General features: G+C 34.4%; 1 protein-coding gene across 1 annotated transcript in view; it reads right to left on the minus strand.

Moving 5' to 3' along the window:
• Window positions 1–25,964, minus strand: part of Csmd3 (CUB and Sushi multiple domains 3) — a 942,208-nt gene that overhangs the window by 163,773 nt on the left and 752,471 nt on the right. Inside the window, 2 exon segments of the mRNA XM_076912208.1 lie at window positions 767–862; window positions 1,344–1,457. Coding sequence (XP_076768323.1) covers window positions 767–862; window positions 1,344–1,457 — 210 coding nt within the window.

Genomic DNA, 25,964 nt, shown 5'->3' on the forward strand with positions numbered 1-25,964 from the left:
AATGCATATAAGTTTACTCAGTGCCTTTGAGGATGCACAGTACCACGGTTGTGTTACAGGGGAAAATACTATGATAAAAGAGCTTATGCCATAACCAATGGAAAAAAATGAGATGAGGGAATTTAATAAGAATAGAGTGTCACAAATGTTTATACATTTCTTATTAAGGAAGTGCAAAGTACTTTTGAGAACTAGTACACGATCATATACAATTGATTTAAAATGCCTCAATTGAGTTTTGATTTCGTTTAATGACAAACCATTGTCCATAAAAGGCAAGAAAAAAAGCAGGAAAATTAATATTTAATAAGCAAAATATTTAGTAAGTGTTCAGAAGTTCAGTTTTACTGAAAGAATGAGAAAGCATATTGTGTACATGGAGCAATGTTTGCCTTAACTAAATAAATTACAACAAATGTGCATATGTTTAATTTAAAGTACTGGACTATGAGGAAAATTAAAAAAAAAAAAAGAAGAGTCAAGAATCGTAAGGACTACATGAATGTTTGGAATCAAAATGTTGGAACAGAAGAAAAATTAGACATTTAAATTGAGAAAGATGATGGAACAACGCATTCTTTTTAAAAGTTGGTCAAAGCAACAGTGTTCCAGGGAAAGAATTCATGGGGAGGGATCAGTTTACAACTACTTAAAAAAACTTTCCTCTTTCCTATACAGTTATGAGGATAATATTGGTCAACAACTGAGCACAGCATGGATATTGACATCATTCCTTAGTGTGTTTCTAGACTACAGTGTCACTTACCTTGATAAACAAAGTGAAATCCCTTAGCTGTTATGGGTCCAACTGAAGTGAATCGAATTGTGATCTGATTACCTGAACTCAGTGGAAGTGACTCTCCTACTCAACAAAACAAACACTCAGATATCATAAATAATCTTCATTCAGTAAACCTAACAAACTATATCATTTTACACTGTCATTTGAAAATGTCACAGTAGGTTCTATCAAATTACTTTAAAATATCCTACTGCTAGCAATATATTTCCTTGGGTTCAGCTTCAATTGCAATCTTTTTTTTTTTTTTAACAAGAAAGCTTCAATTACATTTTAATACATATGTCTCATTCTTAAATATTTTATATCATATGAAAAAGCACAGACTGTGATTAAGTATTGTATTTATTTTATTACAATCCTAGAAAATAATTCAATTTCTCTCAAGCGCATTAATTACTATTAAATTGTGGTTTTATTCTTAATTTAAAAAGTTTATGGTATTGCTAACATGGATGACATAGATCTCAACTCTCTCCAAAATACTAATCAAAAGTCAGTCTTTAAGCAATAGCTGATGAATGGCAGTTCTAGTAAAGGATACCTGAATGGGATCCCGAGAGGGAAGATAACAGAGGAGACTGCTGAGTTGGCCCATCAAACACCTCAACAACATCGTGGAGTGATGTCTGGAAAAATACAAACTGGCCAAACACCACTGAGCAACAGGAACCAGGAGAAGCAAACCAATCACCAACCATCCAAAAACAAAAACGAAAAACAAACAAACAAAAATAAAATAGAAAGAGGAGGAGACAGAGAACAAAGTATTACAATATAATAGTCATCTGCATGTTTTGTTTTGTATTTTCTACCTATAAGTGAGGATCAGTGCAAACTGGATTCTGGTACAAACTGGATTCTGTATTTCAGGTCACAAAAACAATGACCATGATTTAAGGCAGTAAAATTTTAAGACTATATTTAGGAAAAAAAGGAATATCACATTTAATTTAATCAGAAAGTTTGAGATTGTTGTCATTTAGTATTTATCATAACTACTTTCACATTTTTTTTTATTCTGACTAGTTTTATTTCACTTTATGACTCTCTTTTTAAAACATTTTCTCCTCCTTTAGGTAAGAAGAATTTTAATATAGGGGATTTTAAAAAGATTGTTCTCAAAATGTCATCCCATTATAGACAAGAGGTATGATTTAAAAATTTATCAGCAAGATTCTATTCAGATATAGTGTTTAGTTTATACTGTGTGAAAATGACACTTGAACATTTATTATGATTCTTCCAATAATATGAACATAATTTATGATTTCTCAGCAACTAAAATATTTTATATTGTCACAAAACATTACTTTTCCATGGGAAAAAAACAGTTTTGAAATACTTGGCCAAAGAACTTTGTGAAAGCTGGTTATTTTTGTTTCCATTTTACTTATCTGTATTCATGTTTTAAATGCACATCAAGAATCTATCCCTATAATCAGAAGCTAAGAGTTCTACAACAGAAGATCATTCATATGTTATGTTACAAAAAAAAATGTAAGAACAAAATGAGTAATGATAAAAAAGTTTTAGGATTTTGCATTGAATAGAAAAACTATGGACTTAAACAATTATGCATTGATTCTAGTGATACATGAACAAGGTAACTTCGTGTATTCAGAATCATATGATCTTTTCTCAAGTATAATTGAGAGGTATAAATACAAGTACATTTTAAAACTTTTTTTTTTTTTTTTTTTTTTTTTTTTTTTTTTTTTTTTTTTTTGGTTTTTCGAGACAGGGTTTCTCTGTGTAATCCTGGCTGTCCTGGAACTCATTCTGTAGACCCGGCTGAGCCTCGAATTCAGAAATCTGCCTGCCTCTGCCTCCCAAGTGCTGGGATTAAAGGCGTGCGCCACCACCGCCCGGCTCATTTTGAAACATTTTAGTGTTTCAAGTTCATTTGCTACAATTCAAATTCAAAGTTATGGGCATCCTTTAATGGTTATTTTTTTATACCACTCATTACACCTGCATCATGCTGAGTTTGGCCTAGGAACACAGGTGTAGACAGTATATTGTGAACTTAGATATACTCATTTTTTTTTTTTTTTTTTGGTATGAAAGAAATAAGCTGATGATGCCAGTCCAGTTCTTTGTAAAGGGAGAAGAAAATGAAGCAGAGAAGGGAGAGGAGGAGGTGGTGGAAAAAGAAAAGTAAGAACAGGAGCAAAAAGATCATGAGAAGGAGGAAGAGAAGGAGGAACTGCCTGCCTCTGATTTTCAAGTTCTTGGATTAAAGGTGTGCCACCACCACCTGGCTTCAGACTTCTTTAAAAGATACTGAGTTTGCTCTGTATCCAGGATATTTCAAAAATATCCCAAAAAGAGAAATGAAGGATATATTTCAATTTATGCATTAGGATGATTATCTTTAAATGTGGCTTTAACTTGTTCTAATATAACACAGATATTTCCCACTGCCTTATAAAATGGCCAAAAAAAAGGAAAAGAACAATACAAAACAAAACAAAAAAATTTTTTTGTCACAAGAACACTGGTATTTCAAATACATTGTGTTGAAATACTCTTCGATGGTAATGCATTTTTTCCTATAACAAATTTTGAAATTACTTTAACTTAAAGTTCAATAACTTTTACTTCTTTGTCCCTCAATATCTGGCTTATTTTAATAGGAACAACTCTCACTTTCTAAGTAAAGCACTATAGGTTTTATTATTAGAAAAATAAATCATTTTATTTCTATTAAAATTATGCCCTTTCTTAGCTCCTTTCTCAATAAAGTAGTTTTATATAAAAATATTTTATCAATTTAATATTCTAAGAGCAAATCTGTCAACAACACTAGTCACTATCATCTTAGGTTTCATCTAAGTTGGCTAAGAATGCATCTAGAGACGACTCGTTCAAGCACTCATGTAATAAACACTTAAAATTTGCTACAATTCTGAAAGGACACCAGATGGTTAAGAAGAAAATCAAATGAGATTCTTCACAAGGGTAGTGAGCAAGCAACATTTTAGCAATATTCTAATTCTACATTAATGTAGAGTTCTAAATTAAAATTAAAATTGCTGTTTATAAAATTCGTTGAAGAAGATATTATTATATCAGAGATAAAATGAAAAAAGGGTGTGCTTAATAAACCATTTGTAGTAGAAAATATTAGTAATTTTGACCCGGACCTGATTTCATACACATTGTCAGAATAATCATGAAGTACACTAATACTCAGAAACAAACTCCCCACTTTTATCCAGATGGTTTTATTTTATTTACTTTTGATAATACCATACATGTATATGGTTCATTCTGATTACGTCCTCCTCTGTCAATATTACTTTCTTCCTTGTTCCCTTTCCCATGTTCATGCCTCTTTCTGCTGTGCAAACTGTTGAATTTCATCAAGGCCATCCATGGCAGCATGGGTGTGGCATTCCATTGCAACAGGATATAGACACCAGTGTTTACTCTGCTGAGAATAAGCCATCCTTCCAAAGTATCTACAAGTAATCAGTAGTTACTCATATAATGATAGAACCTAAAGAATTCCTCTGCCATAAATGTCTTTTGACATGTCAAGTCTTGTATAATACCATTGCAGGGAATAAGAGATGCAGTCAGCTTATGATTCGAATGACTTCACCATATGCCCATAAGTTACCATTTTAAGAATGAAAGGCCTGTTCTAAGGTTTAATACCTCATTTCATTCCTAAATATCTCAATTCACTTAGTATTCACATGTGCAGACAACCGACTTCTGACATTTGCATCTAAAACATTCTGAAAAAGCAAAAGCAGTCATTGACTGATTAAAACTAATTAAGAAAAAACACAGTTAATACATTAACATGGTATGCTATATTTACTGGATATTGTTTTTGGTAAACAAGTTGTCTTAAACACCAGGGTCATGCATTTTTACACAGGTAGGGTATATTGCTATAATCACTGTTGTGTAAATTGACCTGATTTATTCCTCTGCATAAGTTCATTTTTATCTATCTCTGTTATCTATTTCCTATATTTCAATTGACTTGTCACTCATTTATATTTCCATTATATTAATTCTGTTTGGGACCGTCAGTAATATTTTACTATATTCCTCACTCTTTGAGAGTTAAATAAAAATTTTAATGTTGATTTCTGGGAAATATAAAAACTCCGCCTTTTAAATCATACCTTTCAAACCTGATCTGTGTAGTGATGCCTCAGCCTATTGGCTGGGCCATTACTTTATTCCTAGAACTCCTTATCTTTTCTGTAATCTCTGGGCTAATTAGGGAGCTCTTTGGTGTCTTTTGGTATACAAGCAGAAAGAAAAAAAAAAAGTGACTGGAACTTACAGGCAACTTGCTTTTCTCCCCCTCTAAAGATGGGAAGCTTTTTGCTACATAGTGTAAAATCAGGCTTCTAGCATCAAGCATCTTCTTAAAATGAACAGGGTTTCATGGAATTTTCTCCCATTTTAAAATTAACAGATGTTTATGGTACTATTTTAACTATATTGTTTTAAAAATTCCTTTAACTGATTTTACAGGTACTACTTAAAAACAAAAAAAAGGGGGGGGGGGGGGAAGAAATGCTAGTAAGATAAAAAGTGAATATGTAAAACAGGCTGACAGATAACAGATTTTGATAGGTAAACCTCCTTTAAAGCTCTTATTTTCCAGAGATTTTACTCCAGAATAAATATGAATGTAATTGGATTTGGTTAATTCCATTCTATAATATATAGGGAGTGAGTTAAATGCTAAAGTTGAAAGGGTCACTAAAACAAACAGGATTCCTGCCCTTAGGCCTCATTAACAATATTTGCTTGATGAAATTGCAACAGGCCTTTGTTCTGCTTATGAAATGGTAATAGATTCACTGATTAGATTAATTACAAAGCAAACAGCTCCAGCAAACTTCGGGACATCTTTCCTCATAGATTGCCGCTGTGTTACTCCTTTAAAGCCAATCTTCAAAGCATGTCCTCCAAAAACCTGCCATAGGGAATATGGGGTATGAGACCTCCCGGGTGCCTTTAAGAAATGTAGCTTTGTTTTGTTGCTGTTTCTTATGTTGTTGTTGTTTAATTCTTTTAAATAGTAGTTAAAGCATTCAAAATCAGTGCAAGCCTGGAGACCAGATGTTCTTGACAGGATGTTTCCCTCAACTTGTATATGTTCTCGTTCATATACTCATCCTAAGCAGCAAGTGTAGGCTGTGCCAAAATGTATCAGACATACCAAAGCTTCTTTGCTACTAAAGCAACATTTAATTTGTCAAGAAAATCATCCAAGATGCAGAATAGTTGTTTTTTTTTCAACAGCAAACCCCGTCAAATGCATTTTTCCTAGTCAGATTCATTGAACTTCAGAGACTTAGCCTGTTCTGTTTAATTAAAGCACTCTAAATGCAAATTGATAAGTGCTGTCATAGTGCTTGGATTGACAGAAAGAAATTAGCATAGCTAAAGTGCAGAATTCTCAGGACAGAGCAGCCGTCAGCCTGTAAACATTGCTGAGCTGCCTGGAGTCTAATGCAATACAATAAAATGGGCTACTGACCACAGGAGTGTGCATTTGCTTAGGACACAAAAGGAGAAAAGAAAAATTTCAAGCACATCTTTCCATTAAATTCTACCTTGAGATATTGCTACCATGTTCCATTCTTAGTGGCAAACATCTTCATGGGCAAACTTTAATCAAGTCTCACTGAATCCTCTAAGGAGAGCTTGATCTCAATAAAAATCAATCAATTTGGTTTATCTTGTCCTACCATCAATATCTGATCACCGTTTACACCCTGCTGTCACCTCAGTAGTATTTGCTCATCTTATTTCTTCAGTAACACATGTAAATGGTTCAGCCAGGCTATTTAGAAGTTTCTTATGGTTTTCACTTGAGTGTTTTTCTTTCAATTCTCATCCCATTACTTGGCTGTTGCTTCCCATACATCTTTGTGTTTTAATCCAAGCTTAATTTCTCTATCTAACAGGCAAACAATTTTTACAAATATGTTGCTATAATTTGTATTTCTTCAGTTATGTGTGTGTGTGTGTGTGTGTGTGTGTGTGTGTGTGTTGGCACATTTATGGAAGCCATAAGTCAAGTTGCAGGAATTGATATTCCCCTTCTGGATAAGGATGGCATTTCTCCTTCGCAGCAGGGGCCCTTACTCACTCTGCCATCTTGACAGACACTGCTCTTAAAAAAATAAATATTTTTTCTAAATGCTGTCTAAGCAGAGACTTTCTGAATTCAAATCCCATTTTTGTGTTATCAAAATAACTAGCTACATGCAAAGAGTCTCACTGATTTAAAAATTAATTAGCCCTAAATAAGGCTAATGAAATAAATAAGGACATTATTGCTATTATTCAGTGATCAGAACCTTAGTTACTGAATTAAACATGAAAATTAAATTTATGCAAATGAAGAAAGGTTCCATCACTACTTTTTGTCTTTTTCCTTTTCAAATGGAAGTAGTTCTGAACATCATAGTAGCATGAGAAGAGGAAGAGAAGGGGGAGGGAAGGAGGGAGGGAGAGAGAGAGAGAGAGAGAGAGAGAGAGAGAGAGAGAGAGAGAGAGAGAGGTCCAAAATCTGGCTGAGGCATCATTAAAGGATGCAACCCAGCCTCATCTGTAGAAAACAGGAAGTGGTTAAAATATCTGAGAAATGAAATGTACTGGTTTCTTTCTTTAAAACTAGTTTTGATAATTTTCAAGGCAGGAACAGAATAGCAGGCTCTCTGAGAACCAAGGTTTTAGAAATCAGGTGAATAATGGAAATGGAATATGGCATATTATTTATGAAGCAAAGACACTAAAGTGACAAGGCTTTGCTCTGTGAAATAAATCTGTGCAACTGGGATTATAGTGTAACTTAATGGTAGAACTCTTGCTTACTATGTATGACTCTCTAGGGTCAATGCCCCAGCACAGCCGGAAAAGGATAAAGAAACTGTAAGTCCCCAGTACTTATAGATGAACACATACAGAATGATATGTTCAAAGATCAGTAATATCTTGGGCATTCTATAAAGATGACTTATGAAGAATTTTAGGATCAACCTCTAGATTTATATGGATAAATCGAACAGGAGGAACAAAGTTCATTACTGTATTGGCTGGTTTTGTGTCAACTTGACACAAGCTGGAGTTATCACAGGGAAAGAAGCCTTCTTTGAGGAAATGCCTCCATAAGGCATTTTCTCAATTAATGATCAAGGCAGGGGGGGCCTTTTCGGTGGTGCCATCCCTGGGTTGGTAGTTTTGGGTTCTATAAGAAAGCAAGCTGAGCAAGGCAGAAGCAAGCTAGTAAGTAACATCCCTCCATGGCCTCTACATCAGCTCCTGCTTCCTGACCTGTTTGAGTTACAGTCCTGATTTCCTTTGGTGATCAACAGCAATGTGGAAGTGTAAGCTGAATAAGCCCTTTCCTCCCCAACTTGCTTTTTGGTCATGATGTTTGTGAAGGAATAGAAACCTTGTCTACGACAATTACCTTTTCTGTGTTCAGTTTCCTCATCTGTAAACCAGAGTTAATAAAATGATGCAGCCTCAGAGACTTAAAAGAGTTAACCCCATGTGTGTTCTTTTGTGATTGGGTTACCTCACTCAGGATTATATTTCCTAGTTCCATCCATTTACCTAAGAATTTCCCAAATTCATTCTTTTTAATAGCTGAGTAATACTCCATTGTGTAAATGTACCACATTTTTTTTTATCCATTCCTTCGATGAAGAACATCTGAGTTCTTTCCAGCTTCTGGCTATTATTAATAAGGCTGCTATGAACATAGTGGAGCATATGTCCTTGTTATATGTTGAAGCATCTTCTGGGTATATGCTCAGGAGTGGCATAGATGGATCCTCAGGTAATATTACTCACTGATAATTGGATATTATCCCAGAAGCTTGAAATACCCAAGATTAAACTCACAGACTACATGAAGCTCATGAAGAAGGAAGACCAAGTGTGGGTGCTTTGGTCCTTCTTAGAAGGAGTAACAAAATACTCAAGGGAGCAAATATGGAGACAAAGTGTGGGACAGAAACTGAAGGAAGGGCCTTCTGGAGACCATTCCACCTGGATATCCATCCCATGTGCAGTCACCAAAGGTAGACACTGATGTGGAAGTCAGGAAGTGCATGCTGATGGGAGCCTGATAAAGCTGTCTCCTTAGAGGTCTGTCAGAGTCTGACATATTCAGAGGCAGATGCTCACAGCTAACCACTGAACTGATCATGGGGTTCCCAATGGAGGATTTAGAGAGAAGACTGAAGGAGCTGAAAGGGTTTGTGGCCCCATGAGGAGAGCAACAATACCAACCAACCAGAGCTCCCCAGTGTCTAAACCACCAGCCTGAGAACACATAGGGAGGAACCCATGGCTTCAGCTGTATATGTAGGGGAGGATGGCCTTGTTGGCATAGGTGAAAAAGGAGATCCTTGGTCCCATGAAGGCTGGATGCCCAGTGGGGGAGAATTTGAGGGTGGGGAGGTGGGAGTGGTGATTGGGTGGGGGCACATCCTCATAGAAACAGGAGGAGGAAGGATGGGATAGGGAGCTCCTGGGGGTGGGGTGGGGTGGGGAAATAGGGTACGGGGATAACATCTGAAATGTAAATAAAATATCCAATAAAAAAAAAATCCAGGAACTCAGACCCAACCTGGAATAAATGTTTTCTTTGATCATTTAAAAAAAAAAAAGTGAACCCCATAAACTGATACATACAAAACAATCAAACACTATCTGGAATGGAGTAATAAATATTGCCTGTAATTTCTAATAACTCATTCTTGCAGATGAGTTTGCTGCTTATGCAATCTGACATTTCTGATTAATACCTTTGATGTCTGATGTGCCTGGCTCAGCCTTAGTGTTTTAAACATGCATGTTTAGAACAAATGACAGGAGTGAGAGGATTAGATATGTTTTCTAGCTATTTCAACCAAGATTAATTTTAATTTCAATTTCAAAAGGTCAATGTACTTCTCTGTCCATTTGGTTTTTTATTTCATCTTCTCAAGTGGGAGAGGAAAATGGTAATATTCAGGTTTCTATTTTGGTTAAAAACACATGATAGGAGGGCATTTTTTTTTTTTTTTTGCTTTGCTGTAAACACATTGAAATTCCATTTTACAAAAAAAAAAAAAATTATGCTTTCATATAGAAAAGAATCTGGTATGTATAGATCTTACCTCAGTTGTCAACACACCTGTTCTTTTGTTTACAAAATCTACATAGTCATTAAGTTCTGGGGTTTCTATGATGACTCTATTACTCACTCAGCTGTTTTGTGATTCTGTTTAAATTTTTCCACCCTACCTTGTTTGCTCAGCACGAACTTTACTTACTGATGCACAAAGGATGATAACACACATATACCCACACTACCAGAATTGAAACTTAGAAGTAAATCACTTTGCAGTTAGAACATCACTTGACTATGTATAAGAACAACTATTGATGTCATAAACTACTGCAAAACTTGCTTAGATTTATATTTAATTTGCCTCATACTTTTATTTTGATTATTATTTCAGGGAGCTATTCTACATATACTTTGTGCATCTAGCTTGTGTGGTCCTATGTATGCAAAGAGATTTCTTTTACATAAGTAACATACAAGAAAGTCTCTGATCTCTGTGTTTGAAAACTACTTATTATAAAAATTGCTCAGTTGAGTAGCTCTAGATTTTAAAGGCTTCTCATTTAAAAGTAATTTACAATGTATTTGATTAAAACTTCAATTTTAAAAACAATAAAAATTTACTATTACAGTTTTTTTCTCTCAAAAGCATCAAAAAGAAAGAACTTTTAAAATCAGTATTCTTAAATTCCCTATTTTCTTTAAAAATAAACACTTGGTTTTTTTGTTTTGTTTTGTGTGTGTGTGTTTGTGTGTGTGTGTGTGTGTGTGTTTGTAATTTGATCAAATATGGACCCAAATCCCATACATTTCATTTGGCTGACGTCAGTAAATTTACTATTCCTGAACCTCTTATTAGAATTGTTTTAAATTATGTTCATGTATTTAAGATGTATATGGTGGGGTCGGGGTGGATGGGTGTGTTTATGTGCATCTGTGTAGCTGTCTGAGTACCATCTGTGGGGTGTCGATTCTCTTGGTCCACCATATAGATCTCAGAAATCAAATTCAGGTTATTTATTAGGTTTTATGGTAACTTTCTTTACTTGCTGAAACCTGTTATAAGCCTAGTCCTGCTCTTTTATGTCATATAGTTATAGAATTTTTGGTGTGTAAAATTACTAAAATAGAATAAAGTCAACTGGACAAATGTCATTTTTTTTCTCTCTCAAAAGCATCAAAAAGGAATAACTTTTAAAATCAGCTACAAATGAAATCAATGTGCTCCTTATGCTTCAAATGACATCTGGGAGTGGGAAAATTTGAATAGAAGTTGCATTCATTAATATAACAGAAACTAAAACTCATTAATATTTTGGAAAGTTATATTCCTATATATCAGATCCCAGAAACTCACAGCATGTATTGTACTAAAATAGAAGTGAACTATTAGCTCATGATAAGATGCTTGTTCCTATTCATCACTGTCATGAAGGGGAGTCATATATATCAGATAGTAATGATCTGGAGCCTATTAAAATATCCTGCATAAGCTTGATATCACCTTAGGTATTAGCGCCAAATATTCCACATACCAAATTCTAAAAGTACCAGGTCTACAATTCAAATGTACAATGAATGCATGCTCATTAACAAATAAAAGATGAATATCTTAACATGACTTCTATTTGCAGTAATAAGCAAGTAAAGAAGCTACTCAAAATATACAATTTAGACTAGTAACACCTGTGTTATAGCTGAGCGCCACCCCTGAATATGAGTCTAGTCAAAAGTCATCACAAAAATTGAGTACTATGATCTCGTTCTTAGAAATTTCTTATGTGACACATTAATAAATTCAGAACTAGGTTTACTGACTAAATCCATAGTCAACTTTTAGGTTTTTCTGGAGCAGGCTTTCATTCTGTACCATGACCATTTGCTTTCCAATAAAAATTTAAAATTCTCTACTTGATGTTTTCTAAACATGTAATAACTGTCACTAAAATTCCTATCTCACATCTAATGTACTTCAACTTTCCTTAACTAGTCTATGATTGCATGTCTATTCAACTGCAAACAAATACTTTATCTGTATTTTGTAGCTGTAACATTTCACCAACAGTTGAGAATTAATGTGGTGTTAAAAGTGATAAAAGAATAATAAAGGTATAGAATAATATGCAATTTTATTCTATGTTTTAAATTAAAACAACAAGCAAAATAAAGAGTTTGAAAAGTTCCAATTTGTATCCACATTTTTCATGTCTGACTCCTTTATAATCTGGATGAAATTTTCCTCCTACATTTTGCTAGAACATGACTGCTAAATTCCAGGTGGGAATAAAGATGCTTGTCAAAAGACATTCTCACAATGATGTTAACTTAAAGTGCTAGGATATTTTTACTACTACTATTTTCGACAAAACTAAATAACTAAATAAACACCCATGAATTTATCACCCTCCTATAACATTAGGATTTTTGCATCTTGTTTTATTTGTTGTTTCCTGTTTCTTCTGTGCCTAAAGTTAATATAGCTTAAATCATCTCAAATATTGTATCTTTCTCCATAAGTATGTGTTGCTAACCAGCAAGTAATAAGTAAACAACCATCCTGTGTTGGTAGTCCGACTACTAGCAGAAAGCGGCTATCGTCTTTGCAGCCGTTTACCCTGACAAGAGACTTGTTTTCAACAGCCTACAACAGCTGAGACACTCTGATAAACATCTTGTTTATCCCACATATCCTGTTTTGTTGTTCAGTGCCCCCAGTTGCAAGGCACATGTGGTAAAGTGCCTTCAGCTGTGTTCCCCTGCTTGTCTACGACTGCAAGGCGTGTGGTGAAGTGTATATATACCCAGGATTTTCCTTTTAGTAAATGAGACTTGGTCACACACTCTGGGTTGTCTTTGCATCTTTTCCCCTCCATCCCCACTCTCTCTCTTGCTAGACCCTGACTGGAGCAGCAGCTTGGGTGGGACACAGTATCCCCCAAGCCGGGCAGTGTGGGCCTCAACAATCCTGCATTTACCCCACCCAACAAAATGTAAAATAATTTATTTAATACTCATTTTGTATTCCTAAATTTCACATTTTCTTTAAAAATAAACACTTGGTTTTTGGTTTTGGTTTTGGTGTGTGTGTGTGTGTGTGTGTGTGTGTGTGTGTGTTTGTAATTTGATCAAATATGGACCCAAAACCCATACATTTCATTTGGCCAATGTCAGTAATGTACTATTACTGTAAAATTCCTGAACCTCCTGTTAGAATTCTCTCACCTTCACAGCAGACCGAGGACCCTAAACCCCTCGATTCTCAGTTACAGTGGTGGAAGAGTCTTTATTTGGCAGAATGCAGAGCTTTTTAGGAAAACAGATGTAGCGGTCATCAGAGGACATCATTTTCAAAAGGTTTCAATGCTTAAAAAATAAAATAATTGCTAAGAACTCATGAACTTAAGCTTACCAAGTTCAAGAACTAGCCTTAACATGCTTGTAGATCTTCATAACCAAAATAAATCCAAGCAACTTTATGATTATTATAGATATAATTCAACCATGTTTATACATGTACATTTTGAAGCCAGAGTTTATGAGAAATGCTCAGATAGAATAAGAATCTTCTACTAAAAGACAGTAATAAATTCTACACCTTGATAAACTTCTATGCAGTTAGAAAGACCATTATGAAGTTGTGAAACTTTGCTTTTACATATCTCCTATCAGTTACATTTTTATGCACTGACACACCAAAAAAGAAAAAAAAAAAAAAGACAGAGTTAAAGTAGAAAATCTTGATTTTATTAAAAAAATAAAAAAATAAAAACCAAAAAAAATACGTGAATTTGAAGATGGAGTTTTATAAAAAGAGATCTATAGAATATTTGCCATTGAAGGAACATTTAAATTTGTACTATTAAACAAACTGTAGAATTTATTATTTCAAATTCCTCTAAAATTTTTCTTTAATGATTATTTAGTTTTGCATAGCACAATCAGCCTTTTTTAAATATTTATTTGTGCATGTCTTTGTGGTTGCATGTGTGTGTATGTGTGTGTGTGTGTGTGTGTGTGTGTATGAGTGTGTAGGCAGTAAGATACCCTGGAGCTGGAGTTACTGAGGGCTGTAGGTTGCTTAATATAGGTACTGAGAGTTGAATTTGTATCCTCTGAAAGAACATAAAGTATTCTTAACTGCTAAGCCACGTTTATATTGCATGAAAAAATACATTTAAAACTGTTATTTCTGTAAATTATATATATATGTATATATAAATATAAAATATTAAAACTGTATAGGGAGGATTCATTCTGAAACAATGAATTAATATATACCTGTATATGTACTATACATAAAACTATATACATGCTGTATGTAAACCTATATATAGTACATAGATGCTATGTACTATATATATAAACGTTTTATATATACTATGCACTATTTACTATATATGTAAACCATATATTTGTATATATATATATTCTAGACTTCCTTCATAATGATGATGCTTCATGTTTCCATACAAAGACATGTTTGAATAAAAAAAAAGATTTTGTTATATGGATAGAGATGGCTCAGTGCTTATATGGATATAAAAAACTTATTTTTCTTAATTTGATTTTCATGTACTATTGACTTGTTTTTGTTACTTGATAAGTGATAAACCTTTGAATTCTGACTCTGTTTCATATCTAATCCAAAAAACTCAGATTATAAAATTGAAACTTGTCTTTTTAAATAAATTAGTAGATATTTTATACTAAGATCTGTCAAGCTTCCAATAAAATAATATAATTATAATTTCAATTTTTTGTCTCCTGTTAAAAATAACTAAATTTTATAAGTCTATCATCATATTAATATTATAAGGACCAGTGTTGACTTGGCCTTTTCCAACTTCGTAACAAAGCCACACAACCCTAATGAGTAAATGAGTGGTGTTATAAAAATATTTACCAAGAAACTGTTGATGCTTTAAAGTATATTTTCACATAGAAACAGTATAAAAATATATATGTAGATCATATCATTGTGGCTGGTTTTGTATCAACTTGGCACCAGCTAGAGTCATCAGAGAAGAAAATGTCTCTTAAGATGGGGCTGTATGTGACCCTAAAAGTATATTTTTTAGTTGGTGATTGATTCATAAGTGCTGAGTCCATTGTGAGTGGCATCACCTAGACTGATGGTTTTGAGTTCTATAAGAAAGCAGGCTGAACAAGCCACTGGACACAAGCCAGTTAGCAGCACCCCTACATATCCCCTGCATCAGCTCCTTCCTCCATATTCTTCCCTTGTTTGAATTTCTCTCCTCACTTCCTTCCATTACAGACTATGATGTGGAAATAAATCTTTTTTTTCCCCCCAGCTTGCTTTTGGTCAGTGTTTCATCACAGCAATAGTAACCCTGACTAAAACACTCATAGTTCAATTTCCTTTGAAATCATTACAGTTTACAAAAATCACAGGACATTTTAATTGTAAGGAAACTTCACAACCATCTAATTAAATTCTGTGTTTACAAATCAGGTAATGGAAGCACAGAAAAGCTGACTGATTAGCAACAGTGAATCTGTAGGAGGATACGTTTTAAGCTCCAATTAGAGTAGTAAGAAATCCAAATCCCCATAAGATTTGGAACTTCACTACAAGAAAGCAGGTTAAAATCCCTAGACATGAATAATTTAATTATAGCACCTGCATAGAAAATACACTTTAATCTTATTATCTCTGCATCCTTCTACTTAAAGGCCTGTCTAAATCAGTCGCTGGAGTGGAGAAGAATGAGAAAACGAAGCACTTATACTGAAGTGTTATATTTAGAAATCAAAATATGCATCTGTATGGTCTGAGAATGACATCTCATTCTTTAGCTAAATTAATGATGTATTTCTATGATCCTACTAATATATAATTCTGTCTTATTCTCATCAGGCATAGACCATTTATTCTACTACCAAACTGAAAGTCCTTATACTACCCTGTAATTAAGCTGGGAAGTACCTTGTGTTGCCTAGACAAGTCCAAAATTGTAAAGGGTAGATCATTCTCAACACTCTAAACAAGCTAACAAACTATACTTTCAAAAGAAATAGCTCATGTTCCATTAAAAAGCCTTTGACTTATGTGAGCAAATTTTATTCATAGACTATGTAATGCACTTTGCTTTGTAAAGATTCTGTGTGAAAAATGTGTTTTTGGATTGTCTTCAGAGGGAAAATGGCTGAAAATTAATCATTTTATCAAAATGCAAAAGGAACTAAAAATAACATGGCTCATATTCCTCTCAACTTATATGAAGAAATAATTAACTGTTTAAAGTCGTTCCTATGTAAAGAACAAAAACTTTTAGATATGATTATAATAGTTTGTTTTACTTGTGAATTAATTTCTGGCTACTATAGATACCAAAGGTGACTGAAAATAAGTCCTTTTATATTTATTTTATTTTCCTGGGTATGAATGTTTGCCTGTGTCTATATACAGTAAGTGTGTGCCTTGTCAGAGCAGGGGTCAAGTCTGGATCTAGAGCCACAGATGGTTGTTACACAACATGTGGCTACTGGGAATCAAAGCCACATCACCTCTTAGCTGCAGAGCTATCCATCTACTCCCAAAAGTAATATTTAAATGACTACTTAAGTTAATTTTTAGCCTCACATGATCATAGGTATTTACAGACTTTGTTAAGAGCACATATTTGTTGTACAGAGTATTTACTTCTTATAGAATATAGATCAAAGGAGCCACAAGCTCATATGATCCATTTCAAAACTCAAATATATGGGAATTGCATTTTTCTTGCTGTTGTTAGTTTTATTTTTGAGACAAACCCAATGTTCTGGTGACTGTTTACCTACCAACAATCTCTGGAAATAGGCCTCTTGGAGATTATTGTAAGTTAACTGGTACCATAGACTGTTGACACAGTATTCTTCCTGATTATGGATGCAGGGTAACCAACTACTTTAAGCTCTTGCTGCCTTGGCTTTCACTAAATCACAGACTATACCCTAGAGCTATGAAGCAAGATAAATCATTCCTCTGAGGAAAGGTGACCACCCTCACTAGCTCTTCCATTTACCCAGAAACAAACATCAGAATACGGTAAAAACTCACAAAATGAACAACTAATCTAGAATCCTGTTAAAATACAAGATTTTAAACATTTTAAAGAATAAACAGTAACTTATAGAATTCATTCACAGATGTTAAATACCAGGGCTATCCAACAGGATTATCCCCAAAGAATGGAATGATTTAGCAGCAGCCATACTGAAAGCTGATTTTCAATTACAATGGCTGACAAGGTGGTGAGAAGAAGCTGCAATTATGGAAAATTGTAATAGGTCTAAAGGTGTTAATATCACGAAAGACTAATTGTTTGGTGATTTAAGACAGTAGATAAAATTTAATGACTATTATTATACAATGTATTTTAGTATCTTTAAGAGCCTGGAGAAACACGGAAAAGGGTCTATGTTATTCACAAAGATTATGTGAAGCTCCATAGTATTTTATAGACTTTTTACATAGATATAAACAGGGCAGTTTCAGAACCAGAGGTGAGAAAGGCACCAACTAAAGCTGTAGTTTTCAAAGATTTAAATGCAGAGTATAAAAACATTCTTAAACCATTAAAAAAAATCACTCAGTCAGCATCCATGAATAAATGGATTAGAACGCCTTCTAATATTGACCCTAATGACTATGTAATTAGACAACCAATGACCAATAATCCTAAGTATCAAAATTTCTGTTGTTTTTGAGTGTGGAAGATGAAACTGTAGACAAGACATTCCTAGAGACTTCTCTAGAAGACCTCAGCCTTCCAGGATTTGTAGAAGATGAGGCATTGACTAATGAATGTAGAGCATCAAGACACAAGACATGAGCTAATCCCTTACTGATGGTAAACTCTCTGAAGAGATTAGCTTGGACCCAAGAAACAAACAACATGAGCCACGTGTTCCTACTATCAATGGACTAGCTTATCCAAATTTAGTACTGGAAACCTATTATATGCTAGAGAAGGAAGTGGTACCCTAAATTTAGCTATAAGTAAAAATCTCATAGTATCACCAAAAATTCAATGCTACAAAATACCCCGTGGAGTTCATGGACCTCTAACCCTAAAGATAGTAGAAATAGTTTTAGGAAGAAGTAGCCTTATATCTCAAAGATTCATTGTGATTCCAGAAATTATAGGTGAAGTGGTTGAAATTATTCTTTACATAAAGGAAAATACACAGTTTATAGTAGGATATAGGATTCCACAGCTTTTCCTACTTCCTTGTGTCCAAGGTATCACAGTTCCAATTGACAGAACAAGAGGATTTGGAAGTACTGGAAGACAGAACTTTGGCAAACGGTTATCAAACACCTGAGACCAAAATTAAAATTAAATGGTTTTGAAATTAAAGGTTTAGTGGACATAGGAATTGATGTAACTATAATCTCACGAGAATGTTAGAATCCATATGGGCCACTTCTAAAGGTTATCTACAGTTTGCAGAGATTAGAATGTAAAACATTTATCCCAAGTAAAACAAAAATATAAGACAAATTAAATGTGTGTGACCAGAAGGTTAAATCGGAAGATTACAGCCTTATGTAGAAAACATAACCATAAACCTATGGGAAAGGAAGAGATCTACTACAATAGGGACCTCAGATAAATATTCTTCAATTTCAGAAAATGAATACCTATTTTACCTGATATTTACTGTATAATGACATCTTATATAATATGGCTTGATTGTGTCTGTGTTTAAATTGATGAGAAACCAAGCTCACTGGTATGGAGTCAGGCATGGAATGCCTGTCTAGTTTATGTGTGGATTCATAAAGAACTAGTAGTACCTTGAGAAACAGAAAGGGGGGGAGAAGATTAATTGAATGTCACTGGGTATAGAAAAATTAGATCAAGCTATATACATTAAGGATGTTTTAGCATCAGAACGGAAGTCAGGAAATGTGTTAAATTGGGTAAGTGTTTTTATCTATGTTTCCACAAGTCGTGAAAGACTATGGGGTTCATCAAAATTGATAAAAATCCAATCCGTGTTAGAGAAGCTTCCACATGAAAGGCATGACTCAAGGAAGAAACACAGAAAGACCCCAATGAAAATGATTCAGAATATTTTTCCATACATGGCAATAGCTCAACAATATGGGTGAAAAAAAAGAGACAGATCATTCATCAGAATGACAGATTAGAAAACCTTCTTGCTGAAAGTATATTTATTGTAGGACAAATGATCAGGATTACAGTTATGAAAGATTATTGCATCAACCAATCTTCATAAGTACATTGAGACTATTAAGCATGTGGGTTTGATAATTGTTTCTATTGTAAAAGTTAAAATATGTATAATTTTTACCTAAATCTGAAAGGGGCTGATGTAGAGGAACTTTAATCCAGCAACATGGCTGCTCTGACAAGAGATCACACCGAAAGAACTTCAAGGTCTAAATGAAATAAAAAAACCTTTAAGTCCCTCTGGATAGAATATAGAAACACTCTTAGTCCACAACTTTAATTGCAAGCAATGAAGATAAAATTAGTTTACATACCAAAGTAGCTATGTTTGAAAATCATGTCTAATTGAGGGCCAGGCAAAGTGATGAATCAGAGACTTGACAGAATGAATCAAACATAGGATACTCCCAACTCTCAGGAAAACAGAGAAAGGAAAGGAAGGCTTTTAAGAGAGCACACACACACATAAACCACACACACAATCCTATTAATATAGATGCTTCCTACTATACACACATATATGCATACATGTACACACATATATACATATATGTGTACACAAACTAAAACAAGACATACATACAAAGAATTAGAATGGTGTTATCCTCCATCATGCAGTATTATCTCTGCTAGAAACCAAAGGTTAATAAGTTTGGTGCTAGAAATGAGTTGTTTCTTTTGTCCTTGCTGATTGACATCCTATTGATTCCCAAGACATAACAGGTTATTGTCAATGTTGTCAATGAGGTTATTCTCTGGAATTTGATAATAGAATCCTATTGCTGTAGAAACAACTTACTTGAATCATAGCTCAATACTGACTTGCGAGTATTTTCCCTACTGATAACGTTTACAAGGCTGGAATGTGCTGTGCACAATACCAGAGGGAAAAAATACTCAGTAATGATACCCAGCTGTATAATTTGGCACCTATAATAATAACTGGCTTTGTAAGACGTACACACAGAAACAATGGCATCAATATCATGGGAGTAAACAACTTTCTAAGTCTCAATCTACAATACCCAAATTTTAGTGATAATTACTTCATAGTGGATTCAGAAGGTCTCATTTAAGGAGTGAGTAAACAGATTTTCAAGCCAGTATCAAGAAGACCTGTACAGCTATTGTACATATTCAAACTTGTTAACTTATATCACCCATTGTTATGCAATAAAGAGACCTCTGGCATATTATAGATGCTGGCCATTCAAATTAGATGATTTCCTTTGACATTTCTTCTTCCCCGGTGGTTTGAATAGATATGGCCCCCCACAGACTCGTGTTTTTGAATGCTTGGCCCACAAAGGATGGCATTATTATGAGGTGTGGCTTTGTTGGAGTAGATGTGGTCTTGTTAAAGGAACTATTGCTATGAATGGTAGTGTTGAGGTCATGTATATATGCTCACGTTTGACCAGCTGAGACAGTCTCCTCATTCCTGCCTGTTGATAAAGATGTAGAACTCTCAGCTCTGCAGCACAACATATCTCTGCCAGATGCCATACTTCCTGCCATGATAATGGACTAAACCTCTGATACTGTAAGCTAGCCCCAATTAAATGTTTTCTGTTATAAGAGTTGCCTTGATCATGGTGTCTGTTCACAGCAACAAAACCCAAATTAGGACACCCCCATAAGTTGAAACTACAGTTACTATTAATCACAAAGTAAATAAATATTGACTTGAAAATTAAAATGCATTTTACTTTATAAATTTGTGCATCTAAAACCATAAAATAAAATCCATTAATACAAACATTATGGTGTAAAAATATAATTATACATGATAAAATTGTGGAACCATTAATTACAAAAGTGTAAAATGGAAAATATCATACTCGCAAATTTTATCTAAGATTCATTTTCAGTTTTTAGAAAGCAGAGGACGTAACAGCTACGTAGGATGAATAAAATAAAGTAAATTCTATCTCATTCAATTACAATTATTCTCTCATTTTATCTGTGCTATTAAAATACAACATACTGTAACATGAAATTAAGGATATGAACCAAAATAAGTTTAGATAATTGTAAATAGTACAAACCTTTTATAATAGCCTCAAATAGTATAAATATCTTAGAATAACTCTAAGAAAGCAAGTGAAACACTTGCATTATAAAATCTGAAGTTTATGAAGAAAGAAATTGCAGATATCAGAAAATTAAAAGATTTCCAATGCTCATGGATTGGTAGGATTAATACAATAAAAATGACCATCCTATAAAAAAGCAATCTACAGATTTAATGCAATTCCATCAAAATTCCAGCAAAACTCTTTAAAGATCTAGAAAGGTCAGTGCTCAGCTTCACATAAAAATACATACAAAAAAAACCAAGAAAATCTAACAATTCAGAATAGTAAAATAATCGGTAGAGACATAATCATTCCAATTTTAAGTTACACTGAAAAAACATTAAAAAAAAGAAGTATAGTATTGGCACAAAAACAGCCATATTGATCAATGGAATCTAACTGAATACACAGGTATAAATCTACCCACCTATGGATGTTGGATTTTTTTTTTTTTTTTTTTTATAAAGAAGCTATAAATACACACTGGAAAAAAAATCAGCATCTTCTTCAAATGATGCTGATCAAACTGGACAAAACATCCATATTTACTATCTTGCTCAAACCTCAATTTCAAATGGATCAAAGACCTTAAAATTAAACCAGTTACACTGAATCTGATAGAAAGTGGGGGAATAGTTTTGCACTCACTAGAACAGAAAAAGACTTTCTGAGAAAAACACTATTTGTTGTGCACTAAGAACAATAATTAATAAATGGAATCTCATGAAATTGAAACATATCTACAAGGCAGAGGACACTGTGATGATTTGTATATGCTCAGCCCAGGTAGTGGCACTATTATTAGGTGAGCCCTGTCCTACTAGCCTACTGGCCTTTTTAGAATAAGCATGGCACTGTAGGTGTGGGCTTTAAGACCCTCATTCTAGCTGCCTGGAAGCCAGTATTCTGCTAGGAGCCTTTAGATGGGGATGTTGAATTCTCAGCTCCTCCTGCACCATGCCTGCCTAGATGCTGCCATGTTCCCACCTTGGTGATAATGGACTGAACCTCTGAACTTGTAAGCCAGCTCCAATTAAAAGTTGTCCTTATAAGAGTCACCTTGGTCATGGTGTCTGTTTACAGCAGGAAAACATTAAGACAGACACCATCATTCAGATAAAGCAGCAGCCTACATGATTAGAAAAGATTTTTAACAACTACCTAGGTGATAGAGAGCTAATATACAAATTTGTATAAAGAATAAATAAAACCTTAATTTTAAGAAACCAAATAAACCAATTAAAAACGGGGTACAGATCTAACAAAGGATTCTCAAAAGAAGAATCTTAAATGACTGAAATACTCTTAAGAATATGTTCATCATCCTTAGTAATCAGGGAAATACAAATCAAAACTACATGAGATTCCTATTTACACCCTTTAGAATTCCTAAGAGTAATAAAACAAATGACAGCTCACATTGGCAATGATGAGTAGCAAATAAAACACTAATTTATTGCTAATGGGCTGCAAACTTGTGGAGGCATTATGCAAATTAATGTGGGACTTCCTCAGGAAGATGGGAATTGATCTACCAAAAGACATATACCTCTCTTGAGTATATACCCAAAGGACGATTCATCCTTCCACAGAGACGCTTACTCAACTATGTCAATTGCTTAGCTATTCATAATAGCCATAAATTAGAAACAACATAGATGTCCCACAAAAGACAAATAAAGAAAATGTGGTACATTTACACAATGGACTATTACTCAGCGATTTAAATGGATCACATCATGAAATATGTAGGTGTATGAATGGAATTTGAAAAAAAATTATTTTAAGTGAGGCAAATATTGGATGAATTCACTTATATGTGGCTATTAGTTCTTAAATCCATGATAACCAGGCTACAATCTGTAGAACTACAGAAGTTACCTATAAAATAGAGCACTAGAGCAGGCAGACAGACCTTGTTAGAAAAGAAAAATAGGATAGTTGGGGGATAGTGGGGAGTTGGAATCGGATGATCAGTGGGGAGGGTGAGAGAAGAGGATGAGGAAGGGAATACAAGGAGAGATATCAAAAAATTAAGGAACATTTGAGGGACAGTGGAGAAACCTTAAACAAAGGAAGCTTCTACATATATGAAGGTAACCTAAATGAAATTGTCTGATAATGGGGGAGACAGAATCCCTAACTGGTCATCTCGTCACCAAATGAAGCTTTCCTACCAAAGGGTTCTCATGAGAACCCCAACAACCAGGTCTGTTGCCAAGACTAGAGATTGTTCTCCACAATCTTGACTGCAAGGCTCCAATGCTGAAGACAACACTTACATAATTCATTAAACATGAAGAAGTCAAGGGACTACCTTGACTTCTTCATGTTTAATGAGAGAGCCTTCACTCTAACATGTTAGCATCTTTGGGACAGGAAGGTACACTAAGTACCAAAGAAAAAATGTAAACACTAACCCATTTAGAGCCCCTGTTATAATGATGTCCTGCTTGCAAAATATGATAAGTCAATGGTGACACAAAGCTGTGGTAGTCACCTGTGACCTGTTATATAATTTTTAAAAAAACATTCTTCTGCCTTCTCGGGAGTTCTGCCAACCTTCCCGGATAGGCTCTGAAATCAGCCACTCTAGTCTCACTCAGCTCCACCACAGCTGTTTTTCCCTGGAGATGTCATTGCTCCTTCAGCCCCTTAAGTTAGCTTTGCCAAGCCTCGAACAACCGCCCCAGCTGCCCTATTTCTCCTCCTGCCAACCTTAGCTCTGCAGATGAAAAACACTAGGCAGTTTTATTATTTTAAAACTAGCCAGATAACTCAATGGCGGGCTGAAGAATTTCCTGCCCTAATCTTATCAACTAGCTCCTGCCATCCTCCTTTTCCCCCACTTTCAGTGGAGGCTACAAATGCTAGGGACCCCAAGACCTACATGTCTACAGCTTTTCCCTCACTCCAAAGCCTGGTCTGAATTCTCTCCCTCTGTGTCCCTCTTTTCCTCCTGGGACCCGGAAGTCCCACCTTTTTTACTTCTTTTATTGACAAAACCAAAAACCAATTAGAGAAACAGCACCTCCCACTACAATCACCAACAAATCTCTGATTTGACATAAGGTCCTCTCAGTGAGATGGGCCCCAGTCTCTATGCTGCTTGAGGGACTGGGAACCCAAGACTAGCTAGCTCAGGGGTCTAAGGTAAACCCAAATACAACAATTCTACTAAAAAAAAAAAAACAAAAACAAAAAAAACAAAAAAACAAAAAAAACAAAAAACAAAAAAAAAAAACAAAACAAAAAAAACACAACAACTTAGCAATTAAAGCAATCCTAATGATACTCTTCTATATTCATAGATCAGTGCCTTTGTCAGAAATCATAGGAGAAGCTTCCTGAAGCAAATATGAACAAATACATAGACTCAAAGGTTGATAATGTACATAAAATAAGAGACACTGGAATACTTAATCAGAAACAGAGTGTCTCTATCAAATCTCTACTCAGGGCACAGGGAACACTGTGGAACAAGAGGCAAAAATGAGTAAATTGCCAGAGGGGATGGAAGCCACCCAGAAAACAAGGGCCTTTAAGATATCATGGTCAATGCACATATGAATGACATATATTGCTGCCTGACAGAGATTGAGGTATATGGCCTCTGTGGGTCTGTACCCGGTGGGAATCTATAGTGGAAAGAAGAAGTGGATACAGGGCTCTATCCATAATCCAGAAGCTAGCTCCAATTAATATTCACTTTTTAACGAAAATGTAGTTTTCTACAAGGGAGTCTCGATGGCGAAACAAACCACTCTAAGGGTAGGCTGCATACACATAGCCAGAAGAAAACAAACTTAGTGGCATCTTGAGAGATTCCTTGTTTCATAATGTAATCTCACAGCCTTTAAAAAAATTATCTTGGAGTCGCTTGGGTATACTATCATATCATCTGCAAATAATGAAACTTTGACTTCTTCCTTTCCAATATGTGAAATTTTCCAATAATCCCTTGTTCCCTTCTAGTAGTCTTATTGCTCTGGCAAGAATTTCAAGTAATATGTTGAATAGACAGTGAGAGAGTCGGCCTGTCTTGTCCTTGATTTTAGTAGAATTGCTTTAAGGTTCTCTCCACTTAGTTTGATGTTGGCTATTGCCTTGCTGTATATTGCTTTGATTATGTTTAGGTATGTGCCCTGTATCCCTCATTTTTCTAATATTTTTAACATGAAGGAGATGTTTATTTGTTTTGTCCTATTTTGATGTGTAAATTTTTGTTTTATATTTTATATTATATATATTTTTGAATTGTTAATATATATTATTATTTAATATATTTATCACATTAAATACTTTTATTATTCCTTAGAAGGCTGTTTATCTTCTAGTGAGAGACAGACAGTGGATGTGATGAGAAGGAAGGTGGGAAGGAACTAGTAGGTATATAAAGAGGACAAACCATAATAAAAATGTATAATGTGCGAAAAAAATCTATTTTAAAAAAAATGAACAAAAGCCTTCACAAAATTTTTTGGTTTTCATCTAGTGTGTCAAAAGCAAAATCCAAAATAAAAGTAAAATTAAATCCCTTTTTGAATGCATAATTTTAGTGATTGAGAACAATTTAATTTGTACTTTTGAAATATTTTTTGCACTATACAGAATCAAAGTAATTTTTTGTTTGTTTGCTTTATTTGTTATCTTTACTTATTAGATATACAAGCTCTCTAGCTTGTATATCTCTAGCTTTCCCTCTGGTACCACATGCCTTCAAGTCCCCTTCATCAGTAAAATGAGCAGAGGGGATCCTAATGTTA

The sequence above is a fragment of the Arvicanthis niloticus genome, chromosome 13, assembly GCF_011762505.2.
Source record: "Arvicanthis niloticus isolate mArvNil1 chromosome 13, mArvNil1.pat.X, whole genome shotgun sequence".
In the NCBI taxonomy this organism is placed as follows: Eukaryota; Metazoa; Chordata; class Mammalia; order Rodentia; family Muridae; genus Arvicanthis; species Arvicanthis niloticus.